This window comes from Brassica napus, chromosome C7, assembly GCF_020379485.1.
Source record: "Brassica napus cultivar Da-Ae chromosome C7, Da-Ae, whole genome shotgun sequence".
Taxonomy (NCBI): Eukaryota; Viridiplantae; Streptophyta; class Magnoliopsida; order Brassicales; family Brassicaceae; genus Brassica; species Brassica napus.
In genome coordinates this window covers 53691021-53711103 of record NC_063450.1, presented here as the reverse complement: position 1 = coordinate 53711103, position 20083 = coordinate 53691021, and the positions used below count along the sequence as shown (strand labels likewise).

The window sequence follows — 20083 nt, the reverse complement described above, 5'->3', positions numbered from 1 at the left end:
ATGTTTTCCATATTGATTTTGAAAAGTGGTAGGCAAAGTCATAGAGATTTTTCAAACTTGTTAATTCTGTTACATTTAAGATATAGATTTATTGTATTAACATATACAGCTTAAATTTTTGAAAACAATATTAATTATTCATTAGTTGTATATATATATATATATTGATTATTAACGTGATTAGTTTTAATATATTGGTAAGGAGAGACTTCATATTGTTTCAAATATAATTAAGTTGACTTATTAAAATCAATTGATATTGGTTCTATTAGAAATGGTGTCCTTTTGATTTAGATGTCTACGACTACGGTTGTTGACAAAAAGAAAGTCAATGTGCCAGACAATTAATATAAATGGAAGAGCATATAGATGCTGCGAAAGTTGTATTTTTGGAGTGGGATTGAAGAAGATTACTACAACTCTGAAAGTGGAAGTAGTATGAACACAACATATATGTAGTCTATGTCACTTCGATATCATAGCCTGCATTAAGATATACTATTTCATAAGCCAGAAGTCAGAACACAACGGGGGCTAAAGTGGATCTAACAAACGTAAGAGGAAACAAACTTTTTTCCAAGATGAATACTAGTGCACAACACGATGCTATTCTATATATGTAGTCTATGTCATAGTATAGTTTTCTGTTTCATTAAAAGAAAGGCAACGTGAGTTCATTATTTACCGAATGTTCATGATCCATAAAAAAAAAGAATCAAAATTGATCTTACGTCCAATGATGTTGAGTTCTGAGCTTTTGACAATGGTCAGGCAATATACAAGTTCACCCTGTCAAAACGCATAGCTACTGAACGTGTTAAGCTGACAATTATAGGATTATTGATGGTGCAAAGTGACTGGTTCCTTTCATCGCGAGGCTTAAACTCGGTATCAAACTGGCATTTTATAAAGAGGAAATTGCAGAGACGTAACAAAAGTTACACAAGGAGATATACAAACTTACAAAGAGACCCCACAACTCCGAAAAATAGATTCCAAGCCCATATTTTGGTCAAAATAACAAAAACTACGAAGTATTTAAACTCCGGTCCCTCTGCTTTTAAATAATTAACTAAAAGATTAGATTACAAAAGAAAAGAGATAGCTTTCTCCACCGAGAAACCTCCAACCGTCGGTGACGTGTACTCCCCATCTCTTCTTCCTCTCTTTCAGACTTCCACATCTCTTCCATTATCTCTCGTATAAACATCAATCAACCCAGAAGTTCGAAAGCATCCACCTTTTGGGCAAATTCATCAATCATCAGAGCCATGTCTTACGATTACCTCTTCAAGTACATAATCATCGGCGACACAGGTGAGAGACTTTCAGCAAAGTTTCGATTTTGATTAACATTAAGTTAGATTGATTTTGTTATTTTTTCGTTCAGGTGTCGGAAAATCATGCTTGCTTCTGCAATTCACTGACAAGAGGTTCCAACCAGTCCACGATCTCACCATTGGTGTCGAGTTCGGCGCTCGCATGGTCACCGTCGATGGACGCCCCCTCAAACTCCAAATTTGGGACACCGTACGGTTCTGTCTCATTAATTGTCATAATCAAATACGTTTTGTTATGTTTTTCTTTTTCTTTTTCTTATGTCATATATAAATTATAATTTATAATCAGCAATATGCATATGATGTTGTAGGCTGGACAAGAGTCGTTTAGATCCATCACTAGATCGTATTACAGAGGAGCAGCTGGAGCTTTGCTTGTTTACGACATCACCAGGTTAGTCTTCTTTCATTATCTTGGTAGGCAAGTTACTTTAGAGTCTTGGAAAGATCGTTCATGCCATCAAAGGTGTGCTGTTTTTTGGGTTTGCAGGAGAGAGACGTTTAACCATCTGGCGAGCTGGTTAGAGGATGCTCGGCAACATGCTAATCCCAACATGAGTATTATGCTGATTGGGAACAAATGCGATCTCGCTCACAAGAGAGCTGTTAGCAAAGAGGAGGGTCAACAGTTTGCTAAAGAACATGGACTCTTGTTCTTAGAAGCTTCTGCTAGAACTGCTCAAAACGTTGAGGAGGTGATGATTATACTTCCCTTGCAATTCCTTTTTTTTTTCTTTTCTAAATCCTGTTATTTAACTGTAATCCCACAACATATTGGTTCAATATCCACAGGCCTTCATAAAGACGGCAGCAAAGATCCTCCACAACATTCAGGATGGCGTCTTTGATGTATCCAATGAGGTAAACCCCTCACTTGAATCTGTAATCTTGTTAAAGCAAAACACAAAAATCTTCTCTGCTTGTGATCTTAATGTAGTAACATTACTTACTCTCTTTGCATTTTGCAGTCATCAGGTATTAAGGTTGGCTACGGGCGTCCTCAAGGTGCAGCTGGAGGAAGAGATGGTGCCATCTCTCAAGGAAGTGGCTGTTGTGGTTAAAAGTGATCTCAAGATGTGTCAATAGTCACACATATCTCATGTAATCTGCTGATTCAATAACCACTATTGTTTTTATTAATCTCTGCAAATGAAATACACCACAATGTATAGTTTCCCTTTCTTTGCTCTATTTTCCCACTTTGTCGTTACCAAAAACAGTAAACCGGTGCATTTGAAACCGATTTAATTTTTAATGAAAATTTAGATGTTTTAATATGATCAAAATGATAGATATAAACAATATAATTATTTATTCTAATTATTCTAGAAAGCTCCAAAATTTTGAAAAGTACTATAGTTTTTTTCAATATGGGACCGGACTGAAATATAGGTCCAAAATTTTTGTGGTGGCATGAATAATTTTGAAAGTACTATAGTTATTTAATAATTTTTGTGGTGGCATCTTTTAGATCAAATGTGTTGCTTTGTACTGTAACCAGAATAATCTCTTGATAAATATCTACAGTTACGTGTCTGGTGAACAAGAGCATTATTAACCCGGGATTCTTAGAGCACACTCAACGCAAATACCCAACTTAGATTTTCCTTTTTTTCTTTTGTCTAATTTAAAAAAAAAAAATAAACCAATCGCGGGCCGCCACGTGTCAGTGGAGCCCGCAAAACAGTGCAAAATGCGTCGCTTATCTCGCCACAGGAGACAAACGTCTCTCCCTTTTTGGTGGGTCCCCACACCACATTTTCTCCTAAAAACCCTCCTTGCATCCCGCGTTGAGGGTGTTCTTAGGATGAGGTTCTTATCGGAAGTTAGGAAACTGTTTTTTAACTTTTAACTAAAAAAGTTAAGAACCGGTTTTTAAATAAGGATATTTAAAAACCGGTTCTTTGTATTTTTAGTTAAAAATTAAGAAACAGTTTCTTAACTTCCGCTAAGAACCCCACTCTAAAAACCTCGGATTAATCATGGTCTAATGATGTTTGGTTAAATGTCAGAGCCAATTAACTAACCAAATCAAGAAATATGATTTGGCAAGATAATACCCAACAGGTAGAGTTCAATTTCATTCCTTCACGTCACAACTTAAGAATATTGACAAAACTCTTAACCACTTCAATGTTAGGTGAGGCCAAAACAAAATCTATTAAAATGGATTTGGTCTAAGTTTCTAAAAGTTTCAAAACTTTATTTTTCCATTTATTTGTACTATAAGAGACTGTGCAAAATGGTAAGAAAGGGAGAGAGGTTACAAATCACGTCTACACATTGGACAAGAACCGTGTCTAAGTAGCCAATTGTCAATGCAAGGCAAGTGGAACATGTGATGACAATGCGGCAAGCTTCTCGCAGTTTCACCTAGCTGAAAATCTTGAAGACAAACAGAACACGAGTCTTTGTTGCCTGAAGCATCTCCAGTGATTATGATTTTGGGTATTTTATCAACCACATCTACTGTTAATCCTTTCGAGCCACCGGTGTCAAAGATACTCGAAAGATCATCGAATGTTGCATCCGCAGCTCCCATCTGACTTTGAACCGCGCTTAGCATTGCTGGACCTATGCGCTCTCGTACGAGTCTACCGCTTATGAGACTAACAATGACATCAATCTACGAAACAAAGAAACAAGAATCAGTTTTGAAAGCTTCAACACTAGAAAACAGAGTAGTTTCCAAGAAGCTCTCACCAAGTAGAGGAGGCAACCGAAACGTGACTCATTAGATTTCCAGAGGAGGAGAGAGGATTCAAAGACTTCGATGGAGAAAACAGCTCCTGAGATGGCTCCAACCGCCGCTCCTCGGATGAAGCCGCTCTCTGTTTCTTGGCCTATTAAAGCTCCCGTGACTGCTCCAAGCAATGTGCCCACTGAAGAAGATCCAAAAGGAAACAAGTTTGCAGAGTTTTAGCAAAGACTTTAAATGATACAAATTAAATTCGAAAGAACGATTATTTTGCTAAGATAATGTTCATCGGAACTTTTGAAAAACAGAGTCAAGAAACGCGTAGGAAGCGAGAGAGGCGGACCTAGAGCGAAGAAGAAGGTCAAGATCGCCGAGAGAATCGTGCCAAGAACAGCGGAGACGAGGAAACGACATGCGTCTTTGATCCGTTCCACGATGTTACCGAGAGAGGGACACGGCGAGAGAGGGCAAAACTCAGATTGGGATCTATAAGAAGCCATTTTCTTGCAGACTAAGCCTTTCGAATATAACAGAAAGAGAACAGAGCAGTGGAGCTTATTCAATAGAAAGAGGAAGAAAAAAACAGAGTAAAAAACAGAGTAATGGAGCTTACTCAGTAGATAGAGAGAGAGAGAGAGAGAGATTTAAAAGGAGAAGGAAGAAATAGAGAAATGAATTTTTGCTTAGCTCTTAAGAGAGAAGATCAGGATGTGTGACGACCTACTTGCATTTAAAGATTTAGCCTTAGGTCGTGGTCTGGCTTGAGGTATTTTACCACAAGTAGGTGAAGTAAAAAAAATCTAGGGGCTTTGCCTGACATGATCGATGTTGACAACACGACCTATTGATTGATATTTAATAATAACCGCCCACTTATTAAATTTTAACACCTAAGCTCAGACCTAAATCGGCACCAAACCGCGACCAGATAATGAAACCGAACACAGCCAACAAGCACCGCTATATCGATTATGACAGCAACGGCTTCTTGATCTTAGATTCTTAGTACAGCACGAGTAAGTTGGGTCAAAGTGGTTGTTAGCATTAATTCTAGAATTCTTTCCGAGAATTGTGTATATATTCTTCTATTACAATATGCTAATAAGAATGCGACAATATACTGTATATAATATATAAAGATTATTCTGGAGATATTTAGATGATACAAGAGAAACCATTGGATACGAAACAGTCGTATTTTAGAAAATCTTATTTGATACTGCCTTTCCTTTTATAGTGAGTTCCCTTGCATGATGGGTATGGCAAGACTTGTTTTTGTACGTGCGAGACACTAGATTAGGTATCCGACCGCAGATTCTATATACGTATTAACATACGTAACAGCATTTTCAAGGAAACTGAAATTGAAATTGGAATCCAGTTTATGTATTTAGAATTTTGTACGTTTTTCCATGCACATCGCCACATTTCTCATATATACTAGATTAAGACCCGCACCTTGCGCGGGATAAAAATTATATATATAAATTATTTTATGTATTATATGTTCTTACATATTATGAAATAATAAATATATATTAAATAATTAAAAGTCAGTAACTATTACATATATAATAAAATTGGTGCGAACGTATAAATCAATTTTATTAATACAAACAATTTTTTAAAAAAATTTGATAGTATATGTAATTAAATTTAAATGATATTAACATACATAGTATATTTTTAATATTAATGTCTATTTTTTTTTAATGGTGTTTTCTACTCATATGTTTTTTTTGATCATATGTATCTTTAATAGCAAAAACTTTAAATTACTGATAACAAAATTTTCATTGTGGGACTAATAATTTTAGTAATTGATAATTTAAAAAAAATTATCAATGTTAGTTCAAAACTTTTATCAAAAAAATTATTCAAAGTAAATTTTGAAACTAAAATATTTATTTATTCAATATGGTTTATAGTTTAATTTAGAATGATATATATATACATATATATTTTAAATCTTAATGATTAATTAAATTAGACTTTTACTTATATGATTTTGTAATCATTTGTATTTTGTCATAACAAAAATTTTAAACCATGGATCGCAAAATTTGAATGTGAGACTTTTAACAATTTTAGTAATTTATAGTCATTTTTTAAAATTCAAAATATAAAATATACAGAAAAATCTAAATTTTTATAATATGGTTATTTTGTTTTTTTAAAGTTATTTTAATAGTTTTAAATTAAACAAATTTGATAGAAGATACATTTTTTTTATCAGATCTTTTTTATTCAAAATCATTAATTGTCATATATACTTTACCCACATTAGATAATTCCGTAATCTTTATTTAAGGAAATAATAATTGACATTAATAATGAATTTATGGTTAGTTTAATAAAAAGTTTATTATATAATTAGATGGACCAACCTATTTCTCTAATAATTCTAAGAATCATCTTAGTGATGACATGTGGCTACAAAAAGAAGTTGTAATGTTTCACAAATAATATATAGGGGATATGGCATTCGGGTATTCGGTTTAGTTTCGGATAGGAACCATTCGGTTCAAGGTGGTTCAAGGTATATCGGATAAATCATTTTTATACCCAATAGTTACTTATGACATTTCGGGTCAATTTCGGGTCGGTTACCGATACCCTTTTAATATGTGAACCAAATATATATACACAATATATTAGTTAACAAGTTAGTCTAAATGGTCAAGTGGTTGCACTAGTCTAAATGGTCAAGTGGTTGCACGCTTTTAAATTTGTCAATCCAACCATAGTTGCGTTAAATTTATAAGTATTTAATGTATTTTAATATAAAAATACAATATATATTTATAATATAAAAGAATACATAAAAGATAATGTGTTCTGGTGGTAATAATGTTTTCACTTTTCATGTTCAACCCAGTGGAGTTAATAACATTTTATCTTATATTAAAAAGTTGAAACTTGATTTTTTCGGATATTCAGGTATTTGAAGATTCGATTTGATTTTTTGGTTCTGGTTTTTTTGCCCGGGGCTATCCATGTATTTTATATCTTCCATACACAAGACTAACAAGATTGTAAAACATTGAATACACCTAAGTTATTGAATTATCTGGCAGGAGATGGGCATATTTATTAGATTGTATTTATTTCTGATCGACATGATCAGGTAAGGGTGCCGCTTGCTACAAAACAAATTATTCCAGTCTCTTTTCCTTTTCAACGTCTTATAAATATCTACAACAGTTTGTCAGTTTCAGTCATGGCGTAATGGTCTAGAAGCTGGTCCCCATGAGTATTTCAGTGATTATAATTCATATCCAAGCATATGCATGATACTTCGCTGCGTGTGATCATGTACTGATGTACATGTCTACCTTATTGGAATACGGAGGATGGGTTATGTCATGAAAGTAACCTTGCCGATTTGTTTTGCTAATATATATTTGATCTTACCATTTATACTAAAGAAGGTTATGTCATGAGAATTGGCATATTTGTTTTTCTTTTCGGGTTACCAAGAGAGGGACACGGCGAGAGAGGACAAACCACAGGTTGGGATCTATAAGCTGCCATTTTTTCTCCAAGAACCTATAGATTAAGCGTATCGAGTACAAGAGAAAGACAGAGCAATAGAGCTTATTCGAATAGAAAGAGAAAGAAAACAGAGCAGTGGAGCTTATTCAATAGAGAGAGAGAAGGAAAAAACAACAGAGTATTCAAGCTTATTCAATAGATACACGCAGAGAAAAACAGAGCATTTAAGCTTATTCAACAGAGAGAAAGAAAAAAACAGAGCAGTGAAGCTTATTAAATAGAGAGACAAAGCGGTGGAAATTATACTATAGAGAGAGGAAGAAAAAAACAGAGTAATGCTCAATTTACCCTAAGAGTCATTTATAAAACTTAGGGATCGAATCCACGGAGAGGGCTAGGGCACGTCAAAAGAGGTTCTTTCTATATGATTTTTGGTCACATCAAAAGGCACTGTGTAAGTAAAACTGCGGCAACTCTTAATGGTTTCAGACTCTCTTTGATGATTAAAACGAAGAGCCCCCAGAACACAGCAGGAGAAAATCCCTTTCCATTCCTCTCCACCTCCCATATTCAAGCGATGAATGTCAAAAAGAATAAAGGGATAATGATGTATTCCTATATACTAGGGACTTAGGTTTATCTACACGTTCATAGATTCTATATTCTCGTTGTATAAGTACCAAGATTGGTTGATGAATAAACACAGACTTTACATTATATTTTATGGTATCAGAGCTAAGATTTCATAACCTAATTTTTTTTTTCAATACTATTGATCTTCTTCTATCTTCTACTACTACGGTTCATCAACCATAATGGCTGAGCACGACACGCCAGCTGTTTCTACAACTACGCAGGCGACTTCCAGAGATTCGTCACCATACTATCTACACCCATCAGACAATCCTGGAGCCCTTATTACTTCTGTTCTACTTAAACAAGACAACTATACTGAATGGGCTACAGAACTCCGAAATTCTCTCCAAGCGAAACAGAAAACATGTTTTATTGATGCTACCATTCCAAAACCTACAGACGGACCAGACTTATCGCGATGGCTTGCAGCAAATTCTATGATTGTCGGATGGATTCGCACTTCAATCGATTCAAAACTCAGATCAACAGTTACTCATGTGCCTGAAGCACACAAGCTTTGGGAATCTCTGCGTTTTCGTTTTTCTGTCAAAAACGGGACCCGTCTACATCAGCTACAAGATGAAATAACAAATTGCAAGCAAGATGGACAGACGGTCCTTGACTACTATGGTCGGTTAACTAAACTCTGGGAAGAGTTGCAAAATATGAAGACAACTCGACCTTGTACGTGTGCTGCTGCGACTGATATTGAAAAAGAAAGAGAAGACGCGAAAGTTCATAAATTCTTGTTTGGTCTAGACGACTCGCGATTCTCTGCCATCCGTTCTCGCATCACCGACGAAGATCCATTACCGGATCTCAATATTGTTTACTCAAGGGTGATTCGTGAGGAGCAAAACATGGCAACTACCCGATCTAAAGAGCAACGAACCGAAGCTTTAGGGTTCTCAGTTCAAACCGAGAATTCCAAAGAGTTGGTTTCTGCCAAAACTGATACTACTCCACGACCAAGAGATCCTTCTCGAACTTGTACCCATTGTGGTCGTACAGGTCACGATATAACAGAGTGCTTCTTGGTCCATGGCTTTCCTGACTGGTACACTGAACAACAACAACAACGCAATGGTTCATCATCATATCGAGGTGGACGTGGTGGTCGTTCTAACAACAATCGTGGGCGTGGCCGCGGAAGAGCTAATGCTGCACAAAGCAATTCTCACCAACAATCGGATCAGATTGCATCTCTGATCGCACTTCTCCAAAACCAACAAAGCAATTTATCATCGGAACGCTTGTCGGGTAAAACAATGCTTACTGACGTTATTATTGATACAGGGGCATCACACCATATGACGGGTGATATATCATTATTACATGATGTCTATGATATCCCATCATCATCGGTTACATTTCCTAATGGACGTGATTCTCTTGCTACGAAGCAAGGATCTCTGCGTCTCAGCAAGGATTATGTGCTTCACGATGTTCTCTGTGTCCCCGATTTCTATTGCACACTCATATCAGTTTCGAAACTTTTAAAACAAACTGGATGCATAGCAATATTTACTGATACATTGTGTGTTTTACAGGACCGTTTTTCGAGGACTCTGATTGGAGCAGGTGAAGAACGTGAGGGGGTGTACTATTTTACGGGGGTTAAGGTTGCACGAATTCATGGAGCTTCTAAGACAAAATCTTCTTCTTCAACTCTGTGGCATCGTCGACTTGGCCATCCATCCTACAAAGCTTTGTCTTCTTTACCGGTGTTTCAGAATTTTAAAATAGATTTTAGTGAGTCTAAATGTGATATTTGTTTCAAAGCAAAACAGACTCGCCAAGTGTTTCCCGATAGTCTTAATAAAGCTGTTTTTCCTTTTGCATTAATCCACTGCGATGTTTGGGGACCTTATAGAACACCAGCCTCTTGTGGGGCTGTATACTTTCTTACCATAGTGGATGATTACTCGCGAGCTGTATGGACTTATTTGATGCTTGAAAAATCAGAAGTCTCTTCTCTTATACGCAACTTTTGTGCGATGAGTGAACGCCAGTTTGGACATAAAGTACAGACCATACGGACAGATAATGGAACGGAATTCATGACACTCGGACCTTACTTTCGCGAGACCGGTATCATTCATCAGACATCTTGTACCTATACACCCCAACAAAACGGTAGAGTGGAAAGGAAACACAGACACATATTGAATGTGGCTCGTGCCTGCATGTTCCAGTCACGATTACCTATTGAATTTTGGGGAGAGAGCATCTTGGCTGCGGCTCACGTCATTAACCGAACACCTACTAACATTCTTAATGGTAAAACGCCTTATGAAGTTCTTCATGGTCGACCACCTATCTATGAGCAGTTAAGAGTGTTTGGTTGCCTCTGTTACGCTCACCTAAGACCTCGTGACAGAGACAAATTTGCTACAAGAAGTCGAAAATGCATATTCGTAGGTTACCCCTTTGGCAAGAAAGCTTGGCGCTTGTATGATGTCGAAACTAATGAGTTTATTGTTAGCCGGGATGTGGTGTTTTTCGAGGATCAGTTTCCAGGTATTGAAGACTTACCTTCGGTTACAGTACCAGTTTCACAAACTGCTCTTCCTATTGACGACTGGTTGATAAATTTTGAAACTCCAGTTCTCTCTACTACACCTGAACCTTCTCCTACTATACCCACGACTTCCTCTCCTACTCACAATACTACTACTACACCTGATGTTTCTTCTCCGCCTTTACCATCTACACCTACTGCCCCGTCTACAAGCAATTCCCCACCAGATACTGTTGTCCAACCAACTCCTAACCCTACTTCTGCATCTCCACTACCGTCTCCATCTTCACCAATACGTGATCATGACATATCGGGATCTTCTCCTGGCCTACTTGATCTTCTTGGACGTGGTCATCGAACAAAGAAACCATCGGTCTTATTGAAGAATTTTCTCACGAACTCTGCAACTACAAACACCCCTCACGTTCTCAACAAGCAATATCAGAGTTCTCCATCAACGGTCTCAGGTAAGACACTGTATCCCATTGCTGATTACTCATCTACCTCTGCTTTTACTGCTAACCACCAGGCGTTTCTAGCAAAAATTACTACAGATTTTGTTCCAAAGAATTATAAAGAAGCCGTCAATGATCCAAGGTTCAACGGTGCAATGAAAACAGAGGTAACAGCTTTAGAAGCTAACCATACTTGGGACATTACAGCTCTCCCTCCTGGCAAGAAGGCAATCGGGTGTGGCTGGATTTATACAAACAAGTATAAAGCAGATGGTACTCTTGAACGACCAAAAGCTCGCCTGGTTGCTCGTGGTAATAGACAAAAAGAGGGACTTGATTACAAAGATACATTCGCCCCTGTGGCAAAGATGAATACGGTTCGGTTTCTTCTGAAAGTTGCGGCTGCTAAGCGATGGGAGATCCACCAAATGGATGTCCACAACGCGTTTCTACATGGAGATCTCGAAGAAGAAATATATATGGAACTTCCTCCTGGTTTTAAATCTGATGATCCATCCAAAGTTTGTCGTCTTCGGAAGTCTTTGTATGGTCTTAAACAATCTCCTCGCTGCTGGTTTGCGAAACTTAGTCAAGCTCTCAAGTCGTTTGGCTTTGTTCAAAGCTACGAGGATTACTCTCTGTTCTCATTCATGGAAGCTAACATATGTCTCCATATTCTGGTTTATGTGGATGATTTTATAATTGCTGGCAATGACGCTGCTACTATTCAAAGATTCAAGGATTACTTACATCGATGCTTCAAAATGAAAGACTTAGGCAAACTTAAATATTTTTTGGGTTTGGAAATTGCTAGAGGACCTGAAGGGATATTTGTCTCTCAGAGGAAGTATGCACTCGATATCATAACCGAGTGTGGCTTACTTGGAGCGAAACCAGCGCCAGTCCCAACTGAACTCAACCACAAACTTGCACTCGCCAAGGGCATGAGACTTCAGGATCCGGGCAAGTATCGTCGTCTTGTTGGACGATTGATATATCTTACTTTCACACGTCCGGAGCTAAGCTACATTGTTCACATTCTATCACAATTTATGCATAAACCGCTTGACGATCACTGGGCAGCTGCGTTACGAGTCATCCGCTATCTTAAAGGCTGTCCAGACCAAGGTATCATGCTGTCTTCCGACGCAAACCTTACTCTTACCGCATACTCTGACTCGGATTGGTCTGCGTGTCCTATAACACGTCGTTCTCTAAGTGCCTACGTTGTTCTTCTTGGTGATTCTCTTGTTTCGTGGAAAACAAAGAAGCAACGGACAGTGTCTAGATCATCAGCTGAAGCTGAGTATAGATCAATGGCAGATACTACATGTGAGTTAAAATGGCTCAAACGACTTCTTCTCCAGTTCGGCTTCTTTCATCCTCAACCCATGAGACTTTTCTGTGACAGTCAATCTGCGCTCCATATTGCTAAGAATCCTGTGTTCCATGAACGTACCAAACATGTCGAAAATGATTGTCACTTTGTTCGAGATGCTGTGCGTGACAAGCTTATTACTACTGAACACATTACAACGAGGAATCAGCCTGCGGACTTACTTACCAAAGCCTTGCCCACTCCGACATTTCATCATTTGTTGTCCAAGTTGGGAATTCGAGATATGTCATTACCAACTTGAAGGGGGGTAAAGGGATAATGATGTATTCCTATATACTAGGGACTTAGGTTTATCTACACGTTCATAGATTCTATATTCTCGTTGTATAAGTACCAAGATTGGTTGATGAATAAACACAGACTTTACATTATATTTTAAAGAAGCCACTGATATCATTTTTCTTCATCACTTCATGAAGATGAAACAGAGCATTTTGATATTTGAGCCATCAAATACATCATGTGAGCGAGTTGCTCAAACAAAATCCGAGGCTCTTAAATTGAGATTTAAAAGACACTGAGATTTTTGCCGATGTCTTTAATCATCAGAGCCTGAAGCGGCTCTAAAGAACCCCATGTTTTTCCCAATCTTCAGTTTCACATGTAGAGGGACTGAAAGTAACATACCAGAATCAACAAACAGCATTTCCTTTTTCTATCTTTCACGGGTCCATGCAAATTCGAAGGGTCTCGATCTAATTGGGTCTAAGGCATTAACGGCCCATTTAATGCCCATATAGCTTAAGAGCAAGCCCTGACTACAGCCCAAGCGCAGGTTACTCACCAATACTTCCCGGTTATTAATCAGTATACACCACATGAGGGAGATAAAAATGACAAGACTGGAAAGGATGTCGGCAAGGATGATAAAAGCAACTCTCGAAAGAGAGAGAAGGGATATTCTAAGTTTTAGGTAACGTCTAAATCTCTGGAAAACCATTGGCTTTGAAACTCCTACCGAGCCACATGCATGCTGAGAAAAGGGAAGAAACCATTTCGAAGGCATCTCCATGAAATGATTCTGTATGTTGCTACTGTTGCTTCATTGGGTAGATTTGAATCGAGAATACTTTGCTTCCATCAAGTTCTGTATGATTGGCATGTGACCACTTTTTGAAGTTTTAACCAACTGGATTTTCCAATGTGCATTAAAAATTCCGGAATACCAAAAAACTTTATCCGCAGTAAATATAAACGTCATCCTATTCTTCACTTGTTTTATTCGATTTATTTATTGTTTCACTCACCATTAGAGTTTTGTATTCTGGTTAATAATCGATATAGACTTTCAAGAATAGTTTAATAGATATGGTATTGATATTCATCTGAGATTCGCATTGCTGTGTGTGTTTTGACTCACCTTTTTCATTACCTGTCCAAACACAAAGGAACACCCGCTTTACATCACCATCATTAAATTAAATAAATGTAGACAAATCTTGGCATAAGAGTCTAAAACCAACATCGTCATTAATTAAAGCAAAGGGTTAAGTATGTAGGGTTAAGCACTCTCTTACTCTTACCAATTAGAAACGTGTCTCTCAGATCTACACGGAATCATGCCGTCAGTGACCCACCAACAACTACCCATCACCTCTTGTGCCCCCACACCCACGTGTCCCTTCTTCTTCCTTCTCTCTCAAATCATTTCACCTAACACTAATAAAATATCTTTCTCACTTTGATCCACTTTTTAAAAAACAAAAACAAAAAATAAAAATCAAAAAGACAAAACTTTTCAAAATCAGACAACAACCGACACTCTGTTCCGTTAGGGTTTTCTGTTTGCGTCACCAGCCTCCTCCTCCTCCTAACCATGGCGGAGAAACCAACCGACGACGTCATGCTCTTACACGGCGACCTCGATCTCACAATCGTCCAAGCCAGAAAGCTCCCGAACATGGACACCTTCTCCAACCACCTCCGCCTCTGCCTCACCGTCTGCACCAACCCCACCACAACGGACGAAGAAGAAGACCGCAGAGCCCGAGACGGCCTCCCACCACCACCCCAACCACAACCTTCAAACGCCCGCAGCCACCGTAAAGTCATCACCAGCGACCCTTACGTCACCGTCGTCGTCCCGCAAGCCACCCTCGCCCGAACCCGCGTCTTGAAAAACTCCCAAGATCCCAAATGGGACGAGCACTTCACCATCTCCATAGCTCACCCTATGTCTCACTTAGAGTTCCAAGTCAAAGACGACGACGTTTTCGGCGCCCAGATCATCGGCACGGCGAAAATCCCGGTTAAGGACATCGCCTCCGGTTCACCGGTTAAAGGCTGGTTCCCCATCCTCGGCGCTTCGGGGAAGCCCCCGAAGAAGGAGACCGCTCTGTACATCGAGATGAAGTTCACTCCCTTCGATCAGATCCATACCTACCGCAGCGGTATCGCCGGTGTGAAAGGAACTTACTTTCCGGTGAGGAAGGGGAGTCAGGTGAGGCTTTACCAAGACGCTCACGTGATGGACGGGATGCTGCCGGAGATTGGGTTGGACGGTGGGAAGGTTTATCAGCACGGCAAGTGTTGGGAGGATATATGTTACGCTGTCTCCGAGGCTCACCATATGATTTATGTCGTTGGTTGGTCTGTGTTTCATAAGGTGAAGCTCGTTAGGGAGCCGACGAGGAAGTTGCCGAGAGGTGGGGATTTGACGCTTGGGGAGTTGTTGAAGTATAAGTCGGAAGAAGGTGTGAGGGTTTTGTTGCTTGTGTGGGATGATAAGACTTCTCATGATAAGTTTGGGATTAGAACGGTTAGTAAGCATATTTGCAAAGTTTGCTACTTTTTGAGATTTTAGAGTTTTAATGTTCAAGGAATCGCTAGGCGGCCGATTTTTTTGAACTGTTCCTTCTGCCTAGATCGATTTTTAGAACACTCAGTTTATACTAGTTGCTATGGTTTGATGATGTTGAATGTTTTGGTATGTAGCCTGGAGTAATGGGGACACATGATGAAGAGACGAGGAAGTTTTTCAAGCATTCTTCTGTGATATGTGTATTGTCTCCTCGCTATGCCAGCAGTAAGCTTGGGTTGTTCAAACAACAGGCAAGTCTTCCTCACTCTTCTGTATTTGTGTTCATAATATTTTTGAATCCAATGTTCAAGAAATCTTTAGACGGTAGTAAGACCCTTTATAGGGAATTATTGAATGCCTAGACCAGTTTTTTTAAATCGGTCAAATAATTGTTTTGTTTAGGTCCGATTTGCCTAATCAAGACGCCGCCTAGACTGATTTTTAGAATGTTGATTCTTTGTTTAATTCACCAGGTTGTTGGCACTCTATTCACGCACCATCAGAAGTGTGTTCTTGTAGACACTCAGGCCGCTGGTAACAACCGCAAAGTCACAGCTTTTCTTGGAGGTATAGATCTTTGTGACGGCCGCTACGACACACCTGAGCACAGGATACTACATGATCTTGACACTGTATTTAAGGATGATTTCCACAATCCTACATATCCAGTGAGTATATAGTTTAGTTTTCACGCTAGAATCCTACTTTACTTACTTACTTTACTTACTCCTGATTCTTTTTCTACTTTCTCAGGTTGGTACCAAGGCTCCAAGACAACCTTGGCACGATCTGCACTGCAGGCTAGAAGGTCCTGCTGCGTATGATGTTCTCATGAACTTTGAGCAGCGTTGGAGGAAAGCCACACGGTGGAAGGAGTTCAGCTTAAGGTTAAAGGGGAAAACTCACTGGCAAGACGATGCTTTGATTAGGATAGGACGTATATCGTGGATTCTAAGTCCAGTGTTTAAGTATCTGAAGGACGGTACTAATATGGTTCCTGAGGATGATCCAATTGTGTATGTTTCCAAAGAAGACGACCCTGAGAACTGGCACGTTCAGGTGTTCCGTTCGATTGACTCTGGATCCTTGAAAGGGTTTCCAAAATATGAAGATGAGGCTAAGTCACAAGTTAGTAGAAATCATCTTTATTTGCTATTAGTTATTGTCGCCACATTGTATACTAAGTTTTGAAAAACTGCTTTTGAATTGAATGCAGAACCTGGAAAGTGCCAAGCGTCTTGTGGTGGATAAAAGCATACAGACAGCGTACATACAGACAATCAGATCTGCTCAGCATTTCATTTATATAGAGAATCAGTATTTTCTTGGTTCTTCTTATGCTTGGCCTAATTATAAAGATGCAGGTACCGTCTTGTTCTTAGACTAGGAACTAAAATGCTCACTTTTTTTCTGATCCTTCCGTGTGTTCTTGAATGAGCAGGAGCTGATAATCTTATACCTATGGAGTTGGCACTAAAGATTGTTAGTAAAATCAGAGCTAAAGAGAGATTTTCTGTGTATGTGGTCATACCATTGTGGCCTGAAGGCGACCCTAAGTCTGGACCTGTGCAAGAGATTCTATATTGGCAGGTAAGAGACTTTTAGCTGAGTGTGGGATTAAATTAGACTTTCTGCTAAAAAACAATGTTGTTTGCAGAGCCAAACTATGCAGATGATGTATGATGTCATAGCAAGAGAACTGAAAGCAGTGGAGTCAGATGCTCACCCTCTAGATTACCTTAACTTTTACTGCCTTGGTAAACGAGAGCGGTTCCCAGATGATAAGCCAGACACCAATGGCAGTGCGGTATTAATATTTACTCCCTCCGTTTCATTTTATATTTCTTCACGCATATTTAAAAAATCATTAATTTTTTTTATTATACCTCTAATTAAGATATGTTTTATTTGATTTATTTAAGTTAATGTACATATGCTTTGAAAATATAAAACGACAGTTATAATGAAACGGAGGGAGTAAAAGACTAAGAACTACTTCATGCATATTAAACAGAGTTTCCTTATGATCTTTTGACTGCATTTTTCAGGAATCGGATTCTTATAGGTTCCAGCGTTTCATGATCTATGTGCACGCAAAGGGGATGATAGTAGATGATGAGTATGTACTAATGGGATCTGCTAACATCAACCAAAGATCAATGGCCGGGACGAAAGATACCGAGATAGCCATGGGTGCATATCAACCCCATCATACATGGACTAACAAGGGAAAACACCCACGTGGCCAGGTTTGCCTTATCTCCCATCATCATCATCATATATATGCCATTTTAGATGCTTAAGAAGTTTCTTGGTGTTATCCCTATCCCACAGGTGTATGGTTACAGGATGTCACTATGGGCAGAGCATTTAGGCAAAACAGGAGATGAGTTTGTGGAGCCTGGTGATCTAGAATGTGTCAGGAACGTGAACGAAACCGCTGAAGGGAACTGGAAGAAGTTCATTGATCCTAAATTCTCGGAGCTGCAAGGTCACTTGATTAAGTATCCACTGCAAGTAGACGTTGATGGTAAAGTGAGCTCACTTCCAGATTACGACAGTTTCCCAGATGTTGGTGGTAAGATCATTGGAGCTCATTCCATGGCTCTCCCTGATACTCTAACCACTTAAATGTTGTAATGTTCTCAATGTTGTGTGAAGTTGTACATTTTGTAACTTTTGTTGTTTTTATTTATTCTTTTATGATTTGTTGTCAAACTGTATTTGTTTGGGGTCCAAAAAATAGAATGTGTGGACTGTGGAGGCAACAAAATAATAAGGATATTCAGTTTTTTTTTTCTGTGGTTCTTTAATTAAAATTACAGTGTAATAGCGTTTCTACCAACCAAAATTTTCATTGAATTTTTTGTTTGGATTTTCGATTAGTTCGTTTTCAAAATTAACCAAAATAAACTAACTGAGCCAACCAAAAGTCTGATTTTAACCAAAATAACCGAACTTAGTAAAAAATATCATAACTTTAAAAACAAAGTTAAAACCAAATAAACCGAATAAACCAAAATCACAGTGCTACACGAAACTATCAAACTCAAAAACAAAAACAAAAAAAACAATGCAGTGGAGACAAAAAGCGTTATCAATATCGAATACAAGTATGTACATACGCGTTTATCTTTTTTCATGTAATAATAACACAAACCTCATTTATCAAGAGTTGGCGTATTTGTGCCAACAAAGCAACATAAGAATACATCTCCTGGCGATATAAAACCTAGAACGCTTCTCCTTCACCATCATTAAACATCCTCTACTCCTTTTCATTGATTCTCTGCAACCTTCTTCTCCTCTCTTTCTTTTTCTGTTCATTTTTGTCGTCGACGAACATTGCCCCATCTTTAATTTGTTCTTGTCTCTGTACTTTGCTTCTTCACACGTTTATGTTTTCGGCTCTCTGGAGAGACGATCTTTCCCTAAAAGACGAAGAATGAAAGGGACCAAATGTGAAAAGAGTGGAGAGGAAACAAAAATAAATGATTAAAAGACTATAAATAGAGGAGAGGTGGAGCAATGATGATGCGATGACGTTAAATGTCATTAACCTCTCTTTTTTATTTCACGTATCCTCCAAGAAAGATCAATTTATTCTTATTGCTCGTATACTCACCCGATCATTGTTATTTAAATCGTTTTATTAGTACTAGACTAATTGTCTTTGTGTGTATAATTGTATATACCATTAGAAGTAACTCTTCTTACATTTTAACTGTAGTGTTATCTTTAAGGTTCACATTGTTATTATGAGGGATAAAATCAGATATAATCAGTTGCAAGAAATTACTTATTGTAACAGTCATCTTGTGTTATTTATTTCCATATTTGATCAACCTACAAAAAACGCGTCTCAGGTGGTTTAAGCGCACCCGACAAGACAACGGCATATGTCTTGCTTACACATGTCATCCCCTGTTTGTTATGTTTATCCTACTGTGTAATGATACGACCTTTCGTTGAAACGATTTTGCGTTAATCTTCTGTTTCGTCTACTAGTTCGATCTTTAGATTATCTAAGTTCTTCAACAAATGATTTTTTTGCGTTAATTTATATTGGATACATGTTTTGATTTAAACTTCAGTTCAGATAAGATGCTAACATATCGTAATTCATACATGTAACTAGGTTTGTAAGTTTTTGAGTTCAAATTTTAGAGACGTTTATTAACTGAGTCAATATCTCTACTTTTTTTGGTCAAAGACTGAGTCAATATCTCTATAAAATAATTATTCTAAACTAATTTTTATTATTTTATAGGACTAGGGAAAATAATTTGATTTGTTTGAGTAGTTATTAAAGCGAAAAAGGAACGGCGGCGTCACAGACGCAAAAATAACGTCAGCATGAACTGGTGGAAGGGGAATCAGTGATCAATCATTGAATAGTTGATTGGTGTTTGCCACGTCAGCAAACTTCTTTTCACAGCTGTGTAATATTCTTAAAGTTTTTTTTTCTTGATAAAAAGAATTATGATTTTATGTCTATAAATATATTTCGATTACATATACATTTTGTGATTCTAGTTATCGAACCGAGATATACTTATGGGCACACGATTTGTTCACATGTTTTCTTGTCGCCATCATATCTTAATTTTGCGAATGTTGTCGTTTTATCTACTGGCTTAAAACTTAAAAGAGTTGATTACATGTAAGGACATTTTTTGTCGTTATTTTACATCGAAAGTCACTTTCCACGTGTGAGGTACATTTTAGTGGGGCCTAGG

At 38.0% G+C, this 20083-nt stretch overlaps 4 protein-coding genes across 4 annotated transcripts; 2 read left to right on the top strand and 2 right to left on the bottom strand.

Annotated features, from left to right (window-relative positions):
- The first annotated feature begins 1060 nt into the window (after positions 1 to 1060).
- Positions 1061 to 2617, top strand: LOC111207447 (ras-related protein RABB1b-like). Its single transcript, XM_022705493.2, has 6 exons — positions 1061 to 1317; positions 1391 to 1530; positions 1652 to 1734; positions 1831 to 2035; positions 2133 to 2201; positions 2309 to 2617. The coding sequence occupies exons 1-6, from the start codon at positions 1272 to 1274 to the stop codon at positions 2399 to 2401; spliced, it is 636 nt and encodes a 211-aa protein (XP_022561214.1). The 5' UTR covers positions 1061 to 1271; the 3' UTR covers positions 2402 to 2617.
- Positions 2618 to 3530: 913 nt separating this feature from the next.
- LOC111207500 (NEP1-interacting protein 1-like) lies at positions 3531 to 4755 on the bottom strand. The gene is made up of 3 exons (XM_022705616.2): positions 4382 to 4755; positions 4044 to 4222; positions 3531 to 3966 (listed from the first exon to the last, which is right to left on the bottom strand). The coding sequence occupies exons 1-3, from the start codon at positions 4536 to 4538 to the stop codon at positions 3604 to 3606; spliced, it is 699 nt and encodes a 232-aa protein (XP_022561337.1). The 5' UTR covers positions 4539 to 4755; the 3' UTR covers positions 3531 to 3603.
- Positions 4756 to 14218: 9463 nt separating this feature from the next.
- LOC111207705 (phospholipase D delta) lies at positions 14219 to 18142 on the top strand. The gene is made up of 9 exons (XM_022705987.2): positions 14219 to 15302; positions 15479 to 15595; positions 15818 to 16012; positions 16098 to 16472; positions 16561 to 16708; positions 16786 to 16934; positions 17002 to 17151; positions 17393 to 17593; positions 17679 to 18142. Exons 1-9 carry the CDS (start codon positions 14361 to 14363, stop codon positions 17973 to 17975), a joined length of 2574 nt encoding a protein of 857 aa, XP_022561708.2. The 5' UTR covers positions 14219 to 14360; the 3' UTR covers positions 17976 to 18142.
- Positions 17968 to 19851, bottom strand: LOC111207702 (small polypeptide DEVIL 17-like). The gene has a single exon (XM_022705983.2). The coding sequence runs from the start codon at positions 18696 to 18698 to the stop codon at positions 18513 to 18515; it is 186 nt and encodes a 61-aa protein (XP_022561704.1). The 5' UTR covers positions 18699 to 19851; the 3' UTR covers positions 17968 to 18512.
- Between the last annotated feature and the right edge of the window lie 232 nt (positions 19852 to 20083).